Source organism: Entelurus aequoreus, linkage group LG27 (assembly GCF_033978785.1).
Source record: "Entelurus aequoreus isolate RoL-2023_Sb linkage group LG27, RoL_Eaeq_v1.1, whole genome shotgun sequence".
Lineage (NCBI taxonomy): Eukaryota > Metazoa > Chordata > Actinopteri > Syngnathiformes > Syngnathidae > Entelurus > Entelurus aequoreus.
This window is the reverse complement of record NC_084757.1, coordinates 25595009-25616581: the sequence shown is the minus strand read 5'-3', so window position 1 is coordinate 25616581 and position 21573 is coordinate 25595009. Positions and strand designations below refer to the sequence as shown.

At 38.0% G+C, this 21573-nt stretch overlaps 1 protein-coding gene across 1 annotated transcript; it reads right to left on the bottom strand.

Annotated features, from left to right (window-relative positions):
- Positions 1 to 1583: 1583 nt before the first annotated feature.
- Positions 1584 to 20947, bottom strand: mutyh (mutY DNA glycosylase). Its single transcript, XM_062039294.1, has 16 exons — positions 20570 to 20947; positions 17345 to 17466; positions 17123 to 17253; positions 16788 to 16827; positions 16653 to 16726; positions 11216 to 11257; positions 11063 to 11134; positions 10871 to 10984; positions 10696 to 10793; positions 10354 to 10498; positions 10192 to 10279; positions 5791 to 5973; positions 5571 to 5716; positions 2133 to 2282; positions 2011 to 2052; positions 1584 to 1940 (listed from the first exon to the last, which is right to left on the bottom strand). The coding sequence occupies exons 1-16, from the start codon at positions 20605 to 20607 to the stop codon at positions 1797 to 1799; spliced, it is 1629 nt and encodes a 542-aa protein (XP_061895278.1). The 5' UTR covers positions 20608 to 20947; the 3' UTR covers positions 1584 to 1796.
- Between the last annotated feature and the right edge of the window lie 626 nt (positions 20948 to 21573).

Here is a 21573-nt window from a genome sequence, read left to right as displayed (position 1 = left end):
GAGCTTGTTTTCCATGTCCCAAAAGACTGAAACACTCTTTCAATAAAATGCCGTACATAAGGGGTTTTCAAAGTGACGATGACCACTCACTCTGGCTTTAATTTTAATGAGTAAAAATTACATCAGGAGTTTGCCCAAAACAGGAAATATTATTCATCCTCCAGCTAATTATTTTTTTAAATGTACAAAAAAATGCAATACAAAATTAAACAAATTAAAAGAAAGAAAAAAAGAGCAAAGTCAAGACCCTTTATTCTCCTAAATGATGTTCATTTTTGTGTTCTGGTGTTTGACTGTGATAGTTCACCCTCCCAGTGAAGCATGTAGACTGACCAGGCCACCATGGCCGGCTTATAACCAATGAGAAGAAGTATTTGTAGTATCAATTACCACAATATTCCATCTTATTTTCCATTAACTACTCCAATTTTGTAATTGAAAATACATGCACACAAAAAATTTAATGGTAAATAGTTATCATGAAAACAATAATCCAATAAAAAAGTTCAATTGTAGGGGCACTCCAAAAAATCTATTTACATCCGAATCGTGATACTTATTTATTCAGATTTTAAACAATTCATAATTTGAAAAAAAAAAACTTCAGAATCAATATGTAAAGACGTTTTTAAGGCCATCTCCGCACTTATTGCTGCATGTATACGCTACACATCAGCACCCAAGAGGATCTATTTTAAACTGTAACCTATTTTGAAAAGTTTTATTTTTTTTTTTTAATAATTTTTAATTTTTTTATACGAAATAATATATTGCAAGAATCTGTTTGAATCTCCTATCTTTTTTTTTTTGTCCTGTCCAGCTTCTCAGTCAAATCATTGTTGATGAAGATGCCCATATCTGCTGTATAGATTTACTTTACAAAAGAGAAAGTGTTGCCTTTTTTGTATTTGACTTTATTAAATGGATTTATATTATTATTTGGTGCAGCCAGGCCGGAGCAGGAGGGGATAGAAAGAGAAGAGAAAAAAAGGAGGACAGAGGGGGAAATTGTGGGGACTAAAGGGGGAGAAGAGAGACAAAAGCAACAACAGCAAACACAATAACAACAACAACAATAGAGCAACATCAGCAAATAGGATATGTACAAGTATGATGGTAATAGTGACAGCAAAGAAGCAGTTAGTGAAATAAATAATACAGAAATGACAATGAACATTATTACACTACAAATAACAATATAAATAGCACTATTGATAATAAACAATAATTGACCTCTATTATCAACAATACATATATGTAATGATAACTAGAGATACAAAAGAAAGCAGAAAAAATGGAGGGGAAAAAAAAGAAGTTGTTTGAATCTCAAATCTATTCTGAATCGAATCATCATCCCAAAAATCTGAATCGTAAATGGTTGTAATATTCCCACCCCTATTAGTTGCCCTTTATATTATTTATTTTACATTAATGTAAAAGACTAAATTATGTTGCAACAATGTTTAACTTTCTCACTTTTCATTTTTAAGTGCAAAAATTGGATTAAAATAGATATATTTTGAATAAATTACCCAAAATGTGCATCTTGTTTCCAAAATCAATTAGCTAAAGCAGACAAAATAAATAGTTATAACATTTATTATCAAGGCTTTAAAGTAAATACAATAATGACAGCATTTTCATGATTATTGCCTTTGAAACAGTTTAGTGGAATGTTAATACAAATACATACTTAAAACAAAATGCAATATCATGACTTTTTAAAAAAGTGATTATTACTAGCATGATTTAAAAGACAAACTCTATATGTAGAAATGCATCGTATATTTTTTTTATCAAGGTTCCTGTTTTGTTGTCTTGAAGAAGGACGTGAGTGAAAGTTGTTTGTTGTTGTTAGTTGTGTTACTTGTAGCTTTCTTCACGCCTCTCGGTCTCTTCTTGACTTCTTTTATGTCGCCCTTCTTTCGCCTTTTGGCCTCCTAAGCAAGACGGGAATGAAAGAAAAGTTGCAATCCTGCAAAGACTTAAGACATTTAAAGAGACACTTACTGCAGACGTGTGCTTCTTCTGAAGGTCACAGAGGTTGACAACCTGCAGGAGTTCAAATGTTGAAAATCTTTCTACTTTCAGGTGTGCACCACAACAGCATTTTGCTGCTGGAGTTAACAAACCTTTTTCACTCCTGTTGGCACGGCGGCTTCCTGCAGCGCCGACCTGCTCAGCCATTGAGCGTTTTCGGCCTGCGTTGGTGCGCCGGCGTCTCTCAGACACAAAGCGTGGACAACGTACGTCTGGTGGATGTGCGAGAAAACGTGGACCACCTGTGGCAAGTCAACACGGTCAGAAAAGCAACACTTTTCTTACACTTAATTTCGTTTCAGGACGCATGCTTTTGAAACATTGGGAAAATATTTCAAGTGATACCCAAGTTAGAGGGATTTTTTCTGCCATAATTAACAACATCTAAAGCAGGGGTGTCAAACTCATTTTAGATGGGGAGCCACATGGACAAAAATCTACTCCCAAGTGGGCCAGACTGGTAAAATCGCGGCACGATAACTTAAAAATAAAGACAACTTCAGATTGTTTTTTTGTTTAAAAATAGAACAAGCACATTCTGAAAATGTACAAATCATAATGTTGTTGGGTGTTTTTACACATACATGTTGCGGTTAATAGTAACTTTATTTGTCGTTATTTATACTTTCTGAATAAATTATGTGATAATGTTCATCAGTCAACTCATTGGTGTTAATTTTCAAACTATCAAGATAAAAAAATGATATCAAAATCAATTTACAGGATGTTATTTATGTAGTTTGCTCATTTTCCTCGACTGGTGCACTAAAATGTGTTTTGTTTTTTTTTTACATATATAGCATCATCTACAAAGATACAAATAATTGCTATTGCAACATCTAGTGGACACATTTAGAACAGCTGTTTCTTTCATTCAAAAATGTCAGCTCATTTTTATACTTAGCAAACTCATCCCACGGGCGGGCCGGATAAAACCTGTTCGGGCCGGATAAAACCTGTTCGGGCCGTACGTTTGACACCCCTAATCTAAAGGCAACAAAGTAGATCATTCAAATATTAAAAGGAACTTCCTCACAGTTACATTTTCCAAAGCAAAAAATACAACAAGAACACCATTACCTAGCTCATGTTACCATTACTGTTTTAAGAGAACACATTTGTTTTACAATCGTCTAGACTTTTTTGGTGTTTACGGCGATAACTCACCCTGTTTCGCCAACACGTACGCACAGAAAGAGAAGCAATGAACAATTTGCAGTCATGTTATGATTTTATATAGCGGACACATTCAATAATAGCTAACGCTAACTATCCAAATCGGTACCATGCGCTAACAACACCCAAAAAACGTATGTAGTTAGGTTATTGCATCCTAGAGGCCTTAAGAGGGTGGGATTTAACGCTTGAAATATATTGGAAAGTTAGCACCCTCTAAACTTCTGTGTTAATGTTGCAAACAGCCCCTGTAATTACTTAATGCATTTTTTTATTCCCCTCTTAATTATGGAATGGACTAAGCAAAGAAGTCAAACAATGTACTAATGTGACTCAGTTCAAGAGGCTGTTTAAACTACAAGTGTTTACTAAGTACAAAGAAGAAAAATGTTGATTAATATATTGAACTTAATTGAAAATTTTATATAATTCATCTCATTATGAGAATCAGAATTGACTTATAAAAAATAACTGCTATATTTAATCACAATTAGAATGTAAACAGTGTTACAAGATGAGAACAGGAAGGGAACATATGTGTTAGAAAATGACATAAAAAGTGGAAAAGGGGTAGGATTAAATAAGCCTGGGGTGTCAAACTCATTTTAGCTCATTTCCCGCATGGAGGAAAATATGTGCACACACGGGCCGGACTATTAAAATCATGGCATTAAAACAAAAAAATAAATACAACTTCAGATTGTTTTCTTTGTCTTACTTTGGCCAAATTAGAACAAACACATTCTGAAAATATTACAATAAAAATATAGAAAAAATACCAGCAGCGGTAAAGTTTAGCTTCATGAAGGAAAGAAGAAAGAGAATGAATGTTTATAACTGAATACATTTACATATGCATAAAAATGTGTTTTCTTTTGCATTGTTTTTTTTATGAATTAACGTTTATGACAATATTTTTCCAAAACACAATATAGAATGTGAGATATAACAGGATAATGCATACATTTATCATTTGTTTTCAAAACGCTTACAAAAAAGTGAGACCCCAAAAATTTACTGTGGGACCCCATTTTTATGACTTGATGGGGTCCCTGGGACCCCATTTTGAAAATTCCTAGCGCCAACACTGATGGAGTATTGGTGCGTGCAAAACAGCAGCAGCCGGCTGTGGCCTGCGGGCTGGTTCTAATACTAATCAAATATCATCCCGGGGGTCATAGATCCGGCCCACGGGCCTTGACTTTGACACTTAGGAAATAAGCCTTTTACTCCTTTTCAGACATGTAAAGAGGAATGAGAATTTGCACGTTATGATGTATCACATTGTAAATGTGTGCATGTTCAAATTAAATTGATACCATACCATTGTTTTTAAATTGAACCTTAATTACTTAACGTAGATGTCCGATACACTCTTAAACAATTATACTGAGCCTACGTATTCGTTATTTATTTCATGACCTTTTCAAATATTCTATGGCAATTTGATTTAATGGCATTTGCTTTTCTGTACGGAGTGTTTTGTGTCAAAGAAAGATAACTAAATCATTAAAATATGAATAGAATACTTATAAGTTGATTAAGTAATTAAATTGGTTCAATTGTGAAATAATACCTCAAATGATATTTGTTGATTTTAGCAGTGTTTGTTTATTAAATTTTAAATTATTCAATAACATGTCATGTCTGGATGGGTTTGTTTGGTGCAAAAATGAAATATGAAGCACATTAAACTGATTGCTTTTTTTAAGGGCATTAAATAATTAAAATTGTCATGAAATAAATACATTCAGTTCCATGTTGCATTTTTCAAGGTAGATTTCACAACTTAATTAATAAGTGGAAAATGGAACAATTCCATATTAATGTAAACATTCTAAATTTAACCAATTACATTTTTACTAATTTAATGGCATTAATTTCAGCGTTGGTGTAAAAATTAAAGACATTTAAATAGTTAAAAAATGTGAGATAATCTATAAATAATCCATTAATTAATGAAATTGTGAAACATTACCTTAAATATTGATTTACTGATGTGACCTTTCAAATTATTTTGGCATTTAATACCACGTGTGGAGTTTTTTTGGTGAAATAAATTAAATTAATATGAAACCAATTAGCACAATCAAAATTATTTAAGGTGGTATTAAATAATGGAAATGGTCATGAAATAAATTCAGTTAAATTACTTTATTTTATTGAGGGAAATAATGACCCACTTTACATGTATTTTTTGTAATCAATTTTGGCATAACTACACAGTATTATGTTATTAAAAAAAATAGACAAAAAAAACACTATCATAGTTACAATAAAATAAAGGAAACATTTAATGTTTTATAATCTGTCGAGAAGTATGATGATATTTAATAATCAAATTCCACACTTACATCTCCCACATACTTGAGGGAGCTGCCAATCACTTGTACTCCCAGGAGGCTGCTGAGGTCTGCACACAGCGCCCCCTTGTGTTCCTCCTCTAACTTGTCGTTCTGCAACAGACGACTGGGAAACTCCCACAGTCCTGCCAGCAAACCTGTGGAAGCACAAAGGGATGATGCACAGTAAGTGACGTCATATTTTCTTTCACATGCTCTGTCACTTTAAAACCTTTATTTGGTCTTCGCGTGAGCAGGAACTCGTCCTCGCCTTCTTGTCTGTGCCGAGTCACTACGCAGGTCAAGGTTCGCTCCACTCTGGGGGGCTTCTTTGCCGGCTTCCTCGGGAAGTTGAGGACCCCCAGCTCCTCATCCCAAGGCTGGGACGGACACAGAGGACATATTCCGTCCATTCCTGAGGGAAACAGGATAGAGAAAAGTGTACTATACGAGGAGTAGGAAGTAGTCATCCCTCGTTTGTCGCGGCTAATTGGTTCCAGGCCTGACAGTGGTAAACAAGTTTTCGCGGAGTAGGAATATTATTAATAAAAACAATATTTTTATGGAACATAAAAGACCTACACTTCTGTGTCTCATTTGCAAGTACTGTAATGTGCTGTTTTATATAGAAGACTTTGCATGTAGTTGCAATTCCAAGACATTAGATGGCAGTACTGTACCATAACAACACTTTTTCTTTTGTTGAGCCTAAAAAGAGTTTAAACTTAAGTTTTGTACTTATTATACACCAGCTTTTTGGTTGTAATGTGCATCTAAGTTGTAGTTTTCATTACCAAATTTGGAGGTATTGAAATTGCCATATAAAATTGCTAATACTAAACAGTAGCATGTCTATGGCAAACCTAATGTAAATTAGCATCAAGCTAGCACATTTTGAAAAGTGGAGTCTTACTGTTCTTTTGAGTGCCTTCTTCCTGCTTTGTTGCCATGTAAAATTGTAACATCAACTAGAGGTAGTCCACTTTAAGTGCTTAGCTGCTTGTTTCCCGGGTAAGTTATTGAGCAGGTGCCAAATCCGACTTAAAAAGGGGTCATATTTTCCCCCCCAAATGTAAAACACTTCCTTGTGGTCTACATAACATGTAATAATGGTGGTTCTTTGGTCAAAATGTTTTACACACCATCTTCAAGCCACTTTCTGACCGCCTTTTTCAGGATACGCCGTTTTGTAGGCGGTCTTACTCAGTGGCCTAGTGGTTAGAGTGTCCACCCTGAGATCGGTAGGTTGTGAGTTCAAACCCCGGCCGAGTCATACCAAAGACTATAAAAATGGGACCCATTACTTCCCTGCTTGGCACTCAAATTTAAGGGTTGGAATTGGGGGTTAAATCACCAAAAATGATTCCCGGGCGTGGCCACCGCTGCTGCCCACTGCTCCCCTCACCTCCCAGAAAGTGATCAAGGGTGATGGGTCAAATGCAGAGAATAATTTCGCCACACCTAGTGTGTGTGTGACAATCATTGGTACTTTAACTTTTATTTACGTGCCTCCACTTCGACTGTGTATTCTCGCTGTCAGCCATGGTGTAGTTTTTAGTCTGTCTACTGACAAATATATGTTAGAACTATACACTACTTTGTACTAAGAATGTCAACAGTGGAGGATGCATGTGCAAGTACGAGCCAGTCCGCCCCACAACAAGAAGTTAGAGAAAAAGAAGGAACTTATAGACTACAGCGACGGACTCGTGCAAAGCACTTTGGATAAATCTCGACCATTTATGGAGATATTCACTCACGTCACAGCTGGGTCAGGGAGTTGCACACCACAGTGGCCTTAAAGGGGAACTGCACTTTTTTGTGGAATGTTGCCTATCGTTCACAATCATTATGAGAGACAATATGACAATTTTTTTTTCTTTTATGCATTCTAACTTGTAAATAAACATAAATAAAAGTCTGCTTACAATGGAGTCAATGGGAAGTCCTCTATTCCGCCAATAAAGCCCTCTAAATAACCGTTCAAAAAGTGCCAACAATAATCCATTTGCATTTCGGGACTTGGATATTAACCAAGTATTAGTGACATTGTTATTATAAGTGCTAACGTGACCACACGCACACGTTGACATCATGAGCTGCTTTCTCACCACAGAGCTCATGGAAGTTTGTTATAGATCATAAATAATGCTTCTCACCTGGATAATAGAAGGACGAAGACATAATCCCACACGTTGGTACACTTTGACAGCCAATTTAGACCCGGGAATGGCGAGAAAGACCCGAAAAGACACTTTGTTCCACCCTCCTTTTTTCTTCGCGGGGATCATGAGTCATTCTTCATCTAAACGTTATTACATCCGAATATGAACATCCTAACAGGTGGCATCCCAGTGGGAGCAAACATTGTACATTAAGTGGTGTTTTATTATGTTTGTTGAGGGACAAGCGGTAGAAAATGGATGGATGGGCTCTCATGACGTCTGCAGTGAGCAGTAATCAGTGATTTTGAAGGAAAAAGCGAACGTCGTTGTGATGCGTTTTTGAAATGTAATGCGCCGCCGTATGCTTAAACTGATCAAAATCTGGAAATATTACATGTTATTATGAATGTGCCTGTTGCTACATTGCATATATATATACTGTACTTACAGCATGTACAGTACAGTTTGGACATTCAATGTGTTTTCTTTATTTTCATGACTATTTACATTGTAGATTGTCACTGAAGGCATCAAAACTATGAATGAACAGTTACAAAAAAAGGTGAAATAACTGAAAACATGTTTTGTATTCCAGTTTCTTCAAAATAGCCACCCTTTGCTCTGATTCCTGCTTTGCACTCTTGACATTCTCTCGATGAGCTTCAAGAGGTAGTCACCTGAAATGGTTTTCACTTCACAGGTGTCATAGTTTTGATGGCTTCGGTGACAATCTACAATGTCAATAGTCATGAAAGTAAAGAAAACGCGTTGGAATAAGAAGGTGTGTCCAAACTTTTGGCCTGTACTGTATATAAAACCTTGAAGGAGGTGTTTGGATGTTTTTTTAAGCACTTTAGAGGCGGAATAGAGCATCTCCAATCGGCTCAATTGTAAGCAGACTTTTGATTGCATTTATTTACTAGATAGAATGCAAAAAAAAAAGAAAACATTTGTTCTTGTCTTACATTAGGATTGTTAATGGTAGGCAAAATTCCAAAAAAGTGCAGTTGCCCTTCAAGAGCTATACCCGCAGGATCTTAGTCTGTTGTACAGGTGTGAAGGTAGAGGCATGACAAAGTGCGATCTACTTGTCCAGGTGGGAGTTGGACACAGCTAACAACCAATTAAATAAAGAAGGCAATGTTACTTCTGTATAAGCACAAAAAAAAAGTGATGATGGAGCAGCGTGTACACATGATGCCCTCTTCACATTTCCAACTGCACCCTCATAATTAAAGTTAAAGTTTAAGTACCAATGATTGTCACACACACACACACACACTAGATGTGGCGAAATTGTTCTCTGCATTTGACCCATCACCCTTAATCACCCCCTGGGAGGTGAGGGGAGCAGTGGAAATCATTGTTGGTGATTTAACCCCCAATTCCAACCTTTGATGCTGAGTGCCAAGCAGGGAGGTAATGGGTCCCATTTTTATAGTCTTTGGTATGACTCGACTGGGGTTTGAACTCACAACCTACCGATCTCAGAGCAGACACTCTAACCACTAGACCAATGGTTCTCAACCTTTTTTCAGTGATGTACCCCCTGTGAACATTTTTTTAATTCAAGTACCCCCTAATCAGAGCAAAGCATTTTTGGTTGAAAAAAAGAGATAAAGAAGTAAAATACAGCACTATGTCATCAGTTTCTGATTTATTAAATTGTATAACAGTGCAAAATATTGCTCATTTGTAGTGGTCTTTCTTGAACTATTTGGAAAAAAAGATATAAAAATAACTAAAAACATGTTGAAAAATAAACAAGTGATTCAATTATAAATAAAGATTTCTACACATAGAAGTAATCATCAACTTAAAGTGTCCTCTTTAGGGATTGTAATAGAGATCCATCTGGATTCATGAACTTAATTGTAAACATTTCTTCACAAAAAAAGAAATCTTTAAGATCAATATTTATGGAACATGTCCACAAAAAATCTAGCTGTCAACAATGCATTGTTGCATTGAAATGAATGGAATAGCCTACTTGATTTGATGTTCAGTTTATGGACTTACATTCATATTTTCTTCAAGTATTATTCAATAAATATATTTATAAAGGATTTTTGAATTGTTGCTATTTTTAGAATACTTTTTAAAAATCTCACATACCCCTTGGCATACCTTCAAGTACCCCCAGGGATACGCGTACCCCCATTTGAGAACCACTGCACTAGACCACTGAGTAGAATAATGCCTGCCTAAAACCGGCCCAGGTGGCTATTGATTGGTTCAGCATCACTGTGTTGGATTAAAAGAGTGTAAAGGCAACTAAAGATAAAGATTGTTATTTCATGTCTGAAGGGCTCTCGTGATGTTAAAACGCATATTTAGAAAGTCCAACTGTTTTTTTTATGTCCTAGCTATTCAAGTATTTGATCTACAATTTTGATTCCTACTTTGAAAAAATTCATTTATTACATTTATGTCTGGAACTAATTGACAGCGATGATGACATGACTTACTGCAGTCTTCTATATCAAGAAGTGCCGGAGGTTTCACGTCTTCTTTCCCCAAAAGCTTTCTGGAGGTCTTCTCTTGCTTGGCATGAACCTGAACAAAACATAACATGAATTATCAATACATTGATCAAAGCCAACTCCTGCTGGTCAACATTTGGGTCTAACCTTGCGGTAGGAGTGGCAGTGAGAGCGCACAGGACACTGGTGGCACAGAGGCGCCTTGGGAGTGCAGATTCGGGCCCCCAACTCCATCATGGCCTGGTTGAAGTCCCCCGGGCGCTCAGGGTGCACCAGCGTATTGGCCAGACCCCTAATACACCATATCTTTACTTTAGAGTAGTCAGTGTACAGCTTGTATAGCAATATTTAGATTTTTTGTTACAAAATGGCTGTGTGTTGACTCATTTTCCGTGGCTAGTGAACAAGCTCTACACTGACTACTCTAAAGTACTGTATATCCAAGTTGACTGATTATTTCCTGGGGAATCAGTTGTATTATAAACTCACCAAAGAGCCTCTGTGACTGCAGGACTCGTGCAGTCAGCCCCAATGGCCCTCATCCGGCACAGCACCCGGATCACGTTGCCGTCCACGGCTCCTGTAACCTAGGCGACGAGGGACGGCGTCACTTCCTAACGCTTAAGGCGGGATCTGACTCGTGCAAGTGTGTGTGATGGCTGACATGTCCCAGCGCTATGGAGCCGATGGCCGCAGCCGTGTAGCGGCCCACTCCTGGCAGTTGTTTCAGCAGGCCATCCACCGTGACGGGCATCTGTCCGTCAAGCTCAGAAACCACCTGTAGGCAAACAAAAAGTAAAAAATGACATAATAAAATAAAAATCGAGACAGATTTAAATATTGCACAATCACTGACCTTTTGGGCGCCTTCATGAAGACGTTTCCCTCTGGAATAGTAACCAAGGCCCGCCCACATCTGATTGACCTCCTACTCATCAGCAAGTTAAGTTAAAAAAGTTTTTTAAAAAAACACTTTTTGATTGATATGTTTTAAGTTTTTAGTAGTCACCTCTAGTGTTGCAGCTGCAAGATCTGACACCGTAGGCCAACGCTGAAACACACATTAAAACCTCATATACTTCATCATTACATATTATATCCTGATCCCATATTGATATCGGATATGGGTGCGATATCAGGAAAAAAGAAGTATCGGATGGTAACGGCTTGCATTTATAAGCTTTAATACAAGCAGTCCTGCAGCGTGTTTACTTGTGCAAAGCTGGACAGTCAGTTAACATCTAAACGTCCTTCGTATAAACACACAAGGTCAGTCTTTTCGTGTGGTTTAGTTAAGTCATTTTCAAAGGGTAATCATGGTAGGCTATATGTTACAAGGAGCTAGCAGCTACACAACAGCTAAGCACACAAACTACAGTATGTTTTTAAGAGCAGGCTTAAGATCCACATTTTAGATTTGGCTTTTACATGATATTAATTATTTTATTGAAGTCATTAGTATCCTATTAGTTATGCAAGATTTTATTTAGTTCTATTTATGTATTTATTATTTATTTACTGTATATATATTTATATATATATATATATATTTTGTTGTTTTTCTGTTAATCTTCATATGTCTTACTTGTATTTTATTCTTTATCTCGACACATGGTTCTTACTATTTTACAAGTTTTATTATTTTTATTTTCCAACGTTCCTCAGATGAGTCATCTGCCTCAAGGGTTATCGGCCATGCTTGTGGGGGCGCTTTTGTGTCAGCGTCCTGGTGGCCATGGTCTGATAACCTCCTGGTGCAGATGGCTCCTGTGATAGTGTTTACTCACATGTCTCCTCTGTACTCAGACATGCAATCATGTGTCCATATAGTTGCATACCTGTATGTGTGTATGTTTGGGTTAGGTATCTGTGTCCGTGCGTACGTATGTGGTAATGGGGGCTATGGGTCACCGGGGTATTGTTTTAACTTTGTAAAGCACTTTGCGTTGCATTTCTTTTATGTATGAAAAGCGCTTTATAAATAAAGTTTGATTGATAAACTACAGATACTGTACTTAAGTCCTTAATTAAACAATATCACATTCTAAGACACCAGATTTGTTAATATAACCAAGTATAAAATAACTACCGTATATTGCATATCACTTACAGATACAAATTCAAAGTCATATTTATTACATTGAGGTAATGATTGTCACCACTAGGTGTAGCCAAAATACAAATTACTGTAACACCACTTCAAAAGCATAAATCTGTTAAAGTTAAAGTTCCAACGATAGTCACACACACACACTAGGTGTGGTGAAATTATCCTTTGCATTCGACCCATCCCCTTGTTCACCCCCTGGGAGGTGAGGTGAGCAGTGAGCGGCAGCAGTGGCCGCGCTCGCGAATCAGTTTGGTGATTTTAACCCCCAATTCCAACCCTTGATGCTGAGTGCCAAGCAGGGAGGCAATGGGTGCCATTTTTATAGTCTTTGGTATGACTCGGCCTACCATTGTTCTCTGCATGACTAGTTTCACTTGATTGTTTTCTAACATTCCACACGACAAAATAAAAGTATGGAACTATGATTGCTGCTTTAAACCCAGATTCCGATCTAACAAAGGTCTTAACTCATTCTCCTTCCATGCCACATCAATATGGAATGCACTCCCAACAGGTGTAAAAGAAAGTGCATCTCTACCCTCCTTTAAAACCGCACTAAAAGAACACCTCTAGGCAACTACAACCCTAGACTAACCACATCCCACCTCCCCGGATTGTAAATAATCAAATGTATATACTTGTTCTTATGCTTTCTGAGCTCACTATGTTCACTGCTCGCTGTACATATCCTACCAAGTCAGACCTACACTGTTTCAATGTCCATTTCTCAGATGATATAATTGTTGATGACTGAAGTGCTGATATCAACCAAACCAAAATTATCTGCCAATAGAACAAGAAAATTCGGCTTGTCAAGACTTTCCGAAACAAGTAAAATTAGCTAACCTCAATGAACCCAAAAATACCTTAAAATAAGTATATTCTCACTAATAAGTGCACTTTTCTTGGTAGAAAACAAAAGAGACCTTTTTGCTCAATATGTTGAAAAATATTCTTAAATTAAGTAAATGCTAGTGCCATTATCTTGACATAATGATATGCGCTCGGCATCATGATTTTTTTTTCATGCTTGAAGTAAGAATTATTACTTTAAAAAAGTAGTTTTATACTTGTGAGTGTTGATGACACAGCTCTGCAACAGTTGATATTCTAGTTTCAAGCATGTTTTACTCAATATAGGTCATAACATCTCAGCTACAAGCTGTAATATCTTACTGAGATCATTTAGGAGCAAAACCCTTAACACAAGTAAAACACTAACATAAAATCTGCTTAGTGAGAAGAATTATCTTATCAGACACAAAATAAGCAAATATCACCCTTATTTGAGATATTTAATCTTACTTAGATTTCAGTTTTTGCAGTGTATGTGATATAAATGTTGCACTACATGTTATACCTTGCTGTTGTTAAAAGATAAACGAAATACCACGTCACTGACTTTACCTCGAGGAAAATAATAAAACAGCTGTTTATTCATTTTGGGAGTGAACAGAGTTGTCAGAACGCTGGTTTGTAATCTATTAATAAAGTTTGACTGACCTATCATGACTGTTTTGTTGACATTCCCTTTAGCGCAGCTCCATCTAATGCAGACCTGGGCATTGTGCGGCCCGCGGGCCGCATCCGGCCCTTTGTACGTCCCTGTCCGGCCCGCGTGAGGCCAATTATAAATTACAAAATAAATTTAAAAAAGCATCTATTTCGAGTGTGCAATACAATGGTGCTGCTTTTGTTTTGAAAAGCGTTATTTGTATAACTTCCGTGTGGACGTATGCTCGTGCGCGCAGCGGCAATCTCAAATTACAAAATAAATTTAAAAAAACATATTTGTCGTGCGTGCAATACAACTTTGATTGATTGATTGATTGATTGAGACTTTTATTAGTAGGTTGCACAGTGAAGTACATATTCCGTACAATTGACCACTAAATGGTAACACCCGAATAAGTTTTTCAATTTGTTTAAGTCGGGGTCCACTTAAATTGATTCATGATACAGATATATACTATCATATATACTATCATCATAATACAGTCATCACACAAGATAATCACATTGAATTATTTACATTATTTACAATCAGGGGTGTGGAGGGGGGTGGGGGATATGGACATCAAGTAGTGGACATAGAGAGAGATCAGAAGGCATAAGAAAAAGAAAAAGTATCTGCATTTTAATGTTTACATTTGATTATTAGCAATCCGGGGAGAGTGTTAGTTTAGGGTTGTAGCTGCCTGGAGGTGAACTTTTATTGCGGTTTTGAAGGAGGATAGAGATGCCCTTTCTTTTATACCTGTTGGGAGCGCATTCCACATTGATGTGGCATAGAAAGAGAATGAGTTAAGACCTTTGTTAGTTCGGAATCTGGGTTTAACGTGGTTAGTGGAGCTCCCCCTGGTGTTGTGGTTATGGCGGTCATTTACGTTAAGGAAGTAGTTTGACATGTACTTCGGTATCAGGGAGGTGTAGCGGATTTTATAGACTAGGCTCAGTGCAAGTTGTTTAACTCTGTCCTCCACCCTGAGCCAGCCCACTTTAGAGAAGTGGGTAGGAGTGAGGTGGGATCTGGGGTGGAGGTTTAGAAGTAACCTGACTAGCTTGTTCTGAGATGTTTGGAGTTTAGATTTGAGGGTTTTGGAGGTGCTAGGGTACCAGGAGGTGCATGCGTAATCGAAAAAGGGTTGAATGAGAGTTCCCGCCAGAATCCTCAAGGTGCTTTTGTTGACCAGAGAGGAAATTCTGTAGAGAAATCTCGTTCGTTGGTTAACCTTTTTGATTACCTTGGTTGCTGTGCTGCTTTTATTTTGAAAAGTGTTATATGTGCGTATGTCCTGTGAGGGAAGGCGCACAGCGACAAGTGATGCCCGGTTATCCCCGAGACGCTAAAAAGAGAAAAGTTGATGACGAATGGCGTGTTTTCAACAAGACATGGACTGCCAAGTAAAGGTAAAGCCGTGTGCTTATTTGTGGTACACATGTTGCTGTGTTTAAAGAATATAGTGTAACGACCTGCTGATGTAGATGTTGTCTTCTTGAGTTGCGTAAATGAGGAGTGAGGAGACGTGCGTGTGGAAGGAACGAGATATGTTGAGCTGTGTTAGTATAGCTTGCTCAATAAAAGTTTAAAAAGAGCGTCAGACTTGCTGTGCACTTCTTCTGGACGCTACAATTGGTGGCAGAAGTAAAACTTTGCGTATACTGCACTGTTTGTGTGCTACGTCATCGGGAGGTACGTGCCACGTGAGGAGCTCGCCGCAAAGAGAGAGAGACAGAGAGAGAGAGAGAGAGACAGCGTTTACAGGTGCAGCCACGCTGCTTGCCACGGGGGGAATTCCGCCCTCAATGAAGACTCCCAGGTTTGATGGCAAGGCGAACTGGGAGGCATTTCATCCCACTTCTGACATCAATTGTAGCGTCCAGAAGAAGTGCACACCAAGTCTGATGCACTTTTTAAACTTTTATTGAGCATGCTATACTAACACAGCTCAACTTATCTCGTTCTTTCCAAAAGGAAAACCAATCCTCACTCCTCATTTCCGCAACAGCAACGCTTCCTCCTTCTTCGCCAATCACCTTACAGGCGTGCTACGTTCACAACGTTTTCTTATCTGGTTAAATAAAGGTTCTACAACAAAGAGGATGCAGGATAAAGTGACAGAAATTGAAATTTTTGTATTGTAATATACATCAGGAAGTGTTGTGTAAGAAAGTGTTAAAAATAAAACCATCAAAAGCCATCTGCTTTTGTATAAAGATAAGTTAGGTTAAATGAAAATATTATTATTATTATTATCTATCTTACGGTATATCAAAAATAATTTGAGCAAAATTTAATTGAAATATTGTCGGTGTGGCCCTCCAGCAGTGCTCGGGTTGCTCATGCGGCCCCTGGTAAAAATTAATTGCCCACCCCTGATCTAATGGATGCATAACGTAACCCAGCCTCTACTGTAGCGTCTATTCTATGCGCCTTATAATGCGGTGCGCCTTATATATGAACAAAGTTTTAAAATAGGCCATTCATTGAAGGTGCGCCTTATAATCCGGTGCGCCTTATAGTGCAGAAAATACGGTACTCTGATGATTAACTTGTGTGATGACTGTATTATGCTGATAGTATATATTTGTACCATGAATTGATTAACGTGGACCCCGACTTAAACAAGTTGAAAAACTTATTCGGGTGTTACCATTTAATGGTCAATTGTACGGAATATGTACTGTACTGTGCAACCTACTAATAAAAGTCTCAATCAATCAATCAATGCTGATATCGTGTCAGATTAATATCGGTCTCTGCCAACATTAGTATCGTATCAGAAGGGAAAAAGTTGCATCTGGACCCCCGACTAACTATTATTATAACACATACCTTCATCCATTTGTTGTAATAGTCCATCACCGTGGCGACCTGGGTCTGCTGCAGCATGATCTCAGACACCCACACTTAGAGGAAGCATGCATGAATCAATAGCTCGAATAGGACGTCAGGAGAGTGTTTACACACCTGCATAGACCCGTATGTTGACATCAGCCTCTGTCGACGCCTTAAAAAGAAACAAGTCAGAAATGTGAAAGCTAATAAAAGTTGAAAGTCTGTGTTCATATTTCTCCTGATGCTGAGAGACATTGGTGACAATAAAGTTGAATTGAAATGTGCATAATATGGACAAAAATGTTGGGACACGCCTCATTCCTTCCAACCCATCCATCCATTTCCTACCGCTTGTCCTTCCAACCCATGTTTTTTATTTATTTTACCAAGTGTCAAGACGTTTGTGTCCATATTGGAGCGTATTTATTGACTATTTCTTCTGTGTGTGAATACAGTAAGTTAGTTACCACTGTCCTCCATTGCAGCTCTCGCTTCTCCAGGTCGTACCAGCTCAGCAGGTGAGTCCGCAGGTGGGTGACGTCAGCAGGGTCGTGGAAAGTGTGGCGGGTGGACAGACACGCAGCACCATTGGGCTCTTCTGAGGGTTGAAACGTGCAATTTTCTGTTGTATTTATTCAAAACTTACTCGCAAGTTAGCTTCAACTACTAAGTCTGAGTGGTGCGTTTACCGTCCTTTTCTCCACGCGTCTTCTGCCTCTTCCGCTTCGGTTTCACACTTTCCACCAGTTCCACGACTTCCTTCTTGACTTTACGCATCGTTAACCGTAACATGCACGTCCAAAAATCGAACCTTTAACAGTTGTACTGTATTTACTACATCTGGCGCTATTTTGTAGAAAACGCCCCTTTCGTCGCTTGTCCAATCAAATACGAAGGAACCTCTGCGTCATGACGTTATGTCCGGGGCGGGCTTTAGGCGACGTAAATACCAATGGTGCGTTCGTTAAAACTGGGAAGTTGTAACATTTGGATACTCTACTCACAAAATGGGGACACATCGACCAAACCGAAGCCCACAATTAACTACCAGCATACTCATATATTCAAGCACATCGACTAACATGCGTTTTTCCACCAAACATCACGCTTTAGTGGGGTTTTTTTTACTTTCAAATGGCGGTCGGTGACTTTCCATTAATCTGAAATGCAACACAACAAAGCATGGTTTGTAAGATTTGATTGAGTAAATAGATGTACACAATTAATTCCATCTATCCACATTGGACTTAGACTTATACTTAGACAAACTTTAATGATCCACAAGGGAAATTGTTCCACACAGTAGCGCAGTTACAAAAGATGGAAAGTGTAAGGATGGAAAGGATAATGCAGGTATAAGGGTCATTTTTTTTATATGGTGCCTTTTGCGTCCCCAGTATAAATCATGTCATATTTTCTCAAAATATTTACAATTGCTCATTCCATTAGTTTCTTTGTGTATGGTAAATTGTTGTCTATCATAAATACAGTGATATGGGCTTCAAACATTAGAATATATATTTTTTAAAGCTTTTGTTAAAGTTCTATTATGCGATTTTGCCATGTCCCTGGTGCTGTTTATTCAACTTTAATCTAGAAAATAACAAATAAAAACATATATTTTTAATTTTTTTTTGTTATGATATAATTATCATAGACAAGCTCTCTTTAGTCATATGGTGTATATTATCAAAATCGTAAAAAGAATTACAAAAAAATAAGGTTCTATGTCTGTCCCTGTGGTCGCTGTCCACTCTGTTAAGTTGCGTTACTGTCCCTTTAAGAAAACAACCACATTTGTCAGTGACATCATTCTCATCAGGTAACATCACACCAGTGGCGGGAAACTCAACTCTGGTAAGCTGTGTGGTTTTTTAGCTCTCTTACTATCTGATGTTGATGTTTTTATGAAGTGAATTTAATGTGGTTGAACATAACGTGTCCACTCTGTTAGGCCTAAATAATAAGGAGATCAATCAAATTGAAATTTTTCAAAACATGTTTGTGTGAAATTATAGATTTCTTATCAATTATTCAAGTCCATGCTAGCTGTTATGTTAACACAGGCAGGCTGAAGGCTAACTTTAGCTCAAAATGTCCACCGTGTTAGTGTCCACCGTGTTAGCCTCATTCAACTAACACGGTGGACATCAACCTAACAGAGTGGACATGTATATAGTAATGTTGACTTATCACAATGTATATGTAGTGCTATTATGCATTTAACAGCAGTTTCTTTCATAGTTCTTGGTTAATCATCACTGCTGTTGCAAAATATCATATACAGCAAATACATTGGTGTTAAAAGTACAGTGTTAATGCTTTATATGCTATTTAAAAATGTATGTATTCTAAAAATATATCTGCTTAGAGTGAGGGATATACAATCCATATAGGAAAGTCATTATACAGGCAATCATGCACTGAAAACACATGTATGCTGTTATGCATATGTCCTTAACAGAGTGGACATATCCCGTGTGTCACCTCTCATTAATATAGCTAAATATACTATGATTTAGGTGCCTGAGTTCGACCAATATGTTTTTCAGCAAGTTACATATGTCATGTATACAATAGAACATAAAAATATTGGTAAATCAACTATTTATTTTTTACAAGTTATGAAGTCCAAATGGCACCCTATAAAAAAAACGACCCATAAAGTAGACTAAAAATGTACCATAGTAGCAATATAAAATATAACATATATGTAACATTTACATCAATATATATACAGTATATGATATATACTGATATATTATATTGTTATATAATATATACATAATATAACAATTACAATACACAATATTACAGTATATGTAACAGCTGCAGCATAAAATAGACATAAACAAAGAAAAGCGGTCAGGTAGTAGACCTTGTATCACCTCCATCTTTGGGTCGCGGGTGGGCTGGAGCCTATCCCAGCTGCATTTTAAATGATTTTTTCCAGTTCTAAGTTAAATATCTCAATAGGAATTTATACATTTGTGTGTCTATATTAACGGCCGACTTAACCTAAAGGGGGCTTGGGGGAGAGGGGGGGGGGCCAGGCTCCAAACCTCAACAACAATATTAATGTTTACCTTCCTGATGAAATGACATGTTTTGTCCCTCTCGTGTATCAAAATAGACTCTCTTACAATGTTGCGTTGCAGTTGAACACTACCACAGGCACAATAAACATTCTTACATTTCATAGCACTCTTGAAGAAGCATTTAAGTCTCATCTTAAAACTCATTTGTATATGCTGGCCTTAAAACAGACCCCCCTTTTAGACCAGTTGATCTGCCGTCTCTTTTCTGCTCTGCCCCCTTCTCCTGCGTGGAGAAGTTATTAGGTGACCGTAGATGAGGTGCTAGCTGTTCAAATTCGGGACCCGGGTTGGACCACTCATCTGTGCATCAGTTGGGGACGTCTCTGCGCTGCTGACTTGTCTCCACTCAAGATGATCCCCTGCTGGCCCCACTATGGACTGGACTGTCACACTATTAACTAGATCCACTCCACGTCCATTGTACCGGTCGCCCGGGGGGGAGGCCCCCTCCAAGGGTTCTCATTGTATCCCATTGGGTTGAGTTTTTCCTTGCCCTGGTGTGGGATCTGAGCAGAGGATGTCGTTGTGGCTTGTGCAGCCCTTTGAGACACTTGTGATTTAGGGCTATATAAATCAACTTTGATTGATTGACTGTATAGGATGTCATTGTATTGTATGTGTACCTAATCAACTGTCAATTTTTGTAACATTCAATATTCCCATAAAAACGATCATGAAGCGCTCAATCACAAACAAGAAATGAAATGTTTACTTCAAAATGCAGCAACAGGATATTGTTTGGGTGGGTGAAAACTGCAGTTCATAACACCGGCCGTTAGAGGGCGGTAGCTTTTACCAGGGCTAGTTAGTGCCTACCTTTTATGTCGTGAAGAAGAGTGTCCACGTTTCAGCATTAGTTGGATAGCTAATTAAACAACCCATGTTTTATTTACTATAATGGATTACTTATGAAAATGGGAAAAAAGATACCCGAGTCTCATCCAGTTGGTGAACGTACCCAAAAAGAAAGATTGGCGACGTGAACAAAGTACGCCTCAGGCAGGCTTCAACTCATAAAACGGATTCGAGTGTTTCCGGCTACGAAGCTCGTCAAGATTCGCCCTTGCACCGCCTTGTCACTTACGTCACACTCTCTAAGACGACCAAGGACTTTATCCGAGGCTCTCTCTCAAATCATGTAAGTTGATAATGTTCATATTCTTGCTTGTTGGTCGTTAACCAGCTAGCTCGCTAGCATTCGCTTTGGCAGTGGTTGCCTAGCAACGGTGCTAGAACTCCCCCGTGGGCCTCCAACATGGGGCGTTCAGGGACTATGGGAAACACTTCACAAGTACATCCATCCATTTTCAGTACCACCATATTTGCTACAATCCGGTTTAGTTTAGAATATGTGGCCTGTGGCGTCGTGTATGTTGGATTGGCTCCAGAACCCCCCGCAACCCCGTAAGGGACAAGCGGTAGAAAAATGGATGGATGGATGGATGGATGGATGGATGGATGGAGGAATTGATCTTAATCAGAGCATTTAATCGATCGTAACCGGATGGCTTGGTTTGTCTGGGAAGACTTACCTAGACTAGATAAGTAAGTAAGTAAGTACATTTTAATTATAAAGCACTTTTCACAGATCAAATCACAAAGCGCTGTACAAAAGATACACTACCGTTCAAAAGTTTGGGGTCACATTGAAATGTCCTTATTTTTGAAGGAAAAGCACTGTACTTTTCAATGAAGATAACTTTAAACTAGTCTTAACTTTAAAGAAATACACTCTATCCATTGCTAATGTGGTAAATGACTATTCTAGCTGCAAATGTCTGTTTTTGGTGCAATATCTACATAGGTGTATAGAGGCCCAT

Bases quoted from the DNA above. Each gene is read 5' to 3' on its own strand.
- mutyh (XM_062039294.1), bottom strand. From the start codon at position 20,607: ATGCTGAAACGTGGACACTCTTCTTCACGACATAAAAG. The intron at 17,467-20,569 runs GTAGGCACTAAC...CAACTGTTAAAG, and splicing joins TCTTCTTCACGACATAAAAG to GTTCGATTTTTGGACGTGCA. The intron at 10,985-11,062 runs GTCAGTGATTGT...GTTTGCCTACAG, and splicing joins TTCATGAAGGCGCCCAAAAG to GTGGTTTCTGAGCTTGACGG.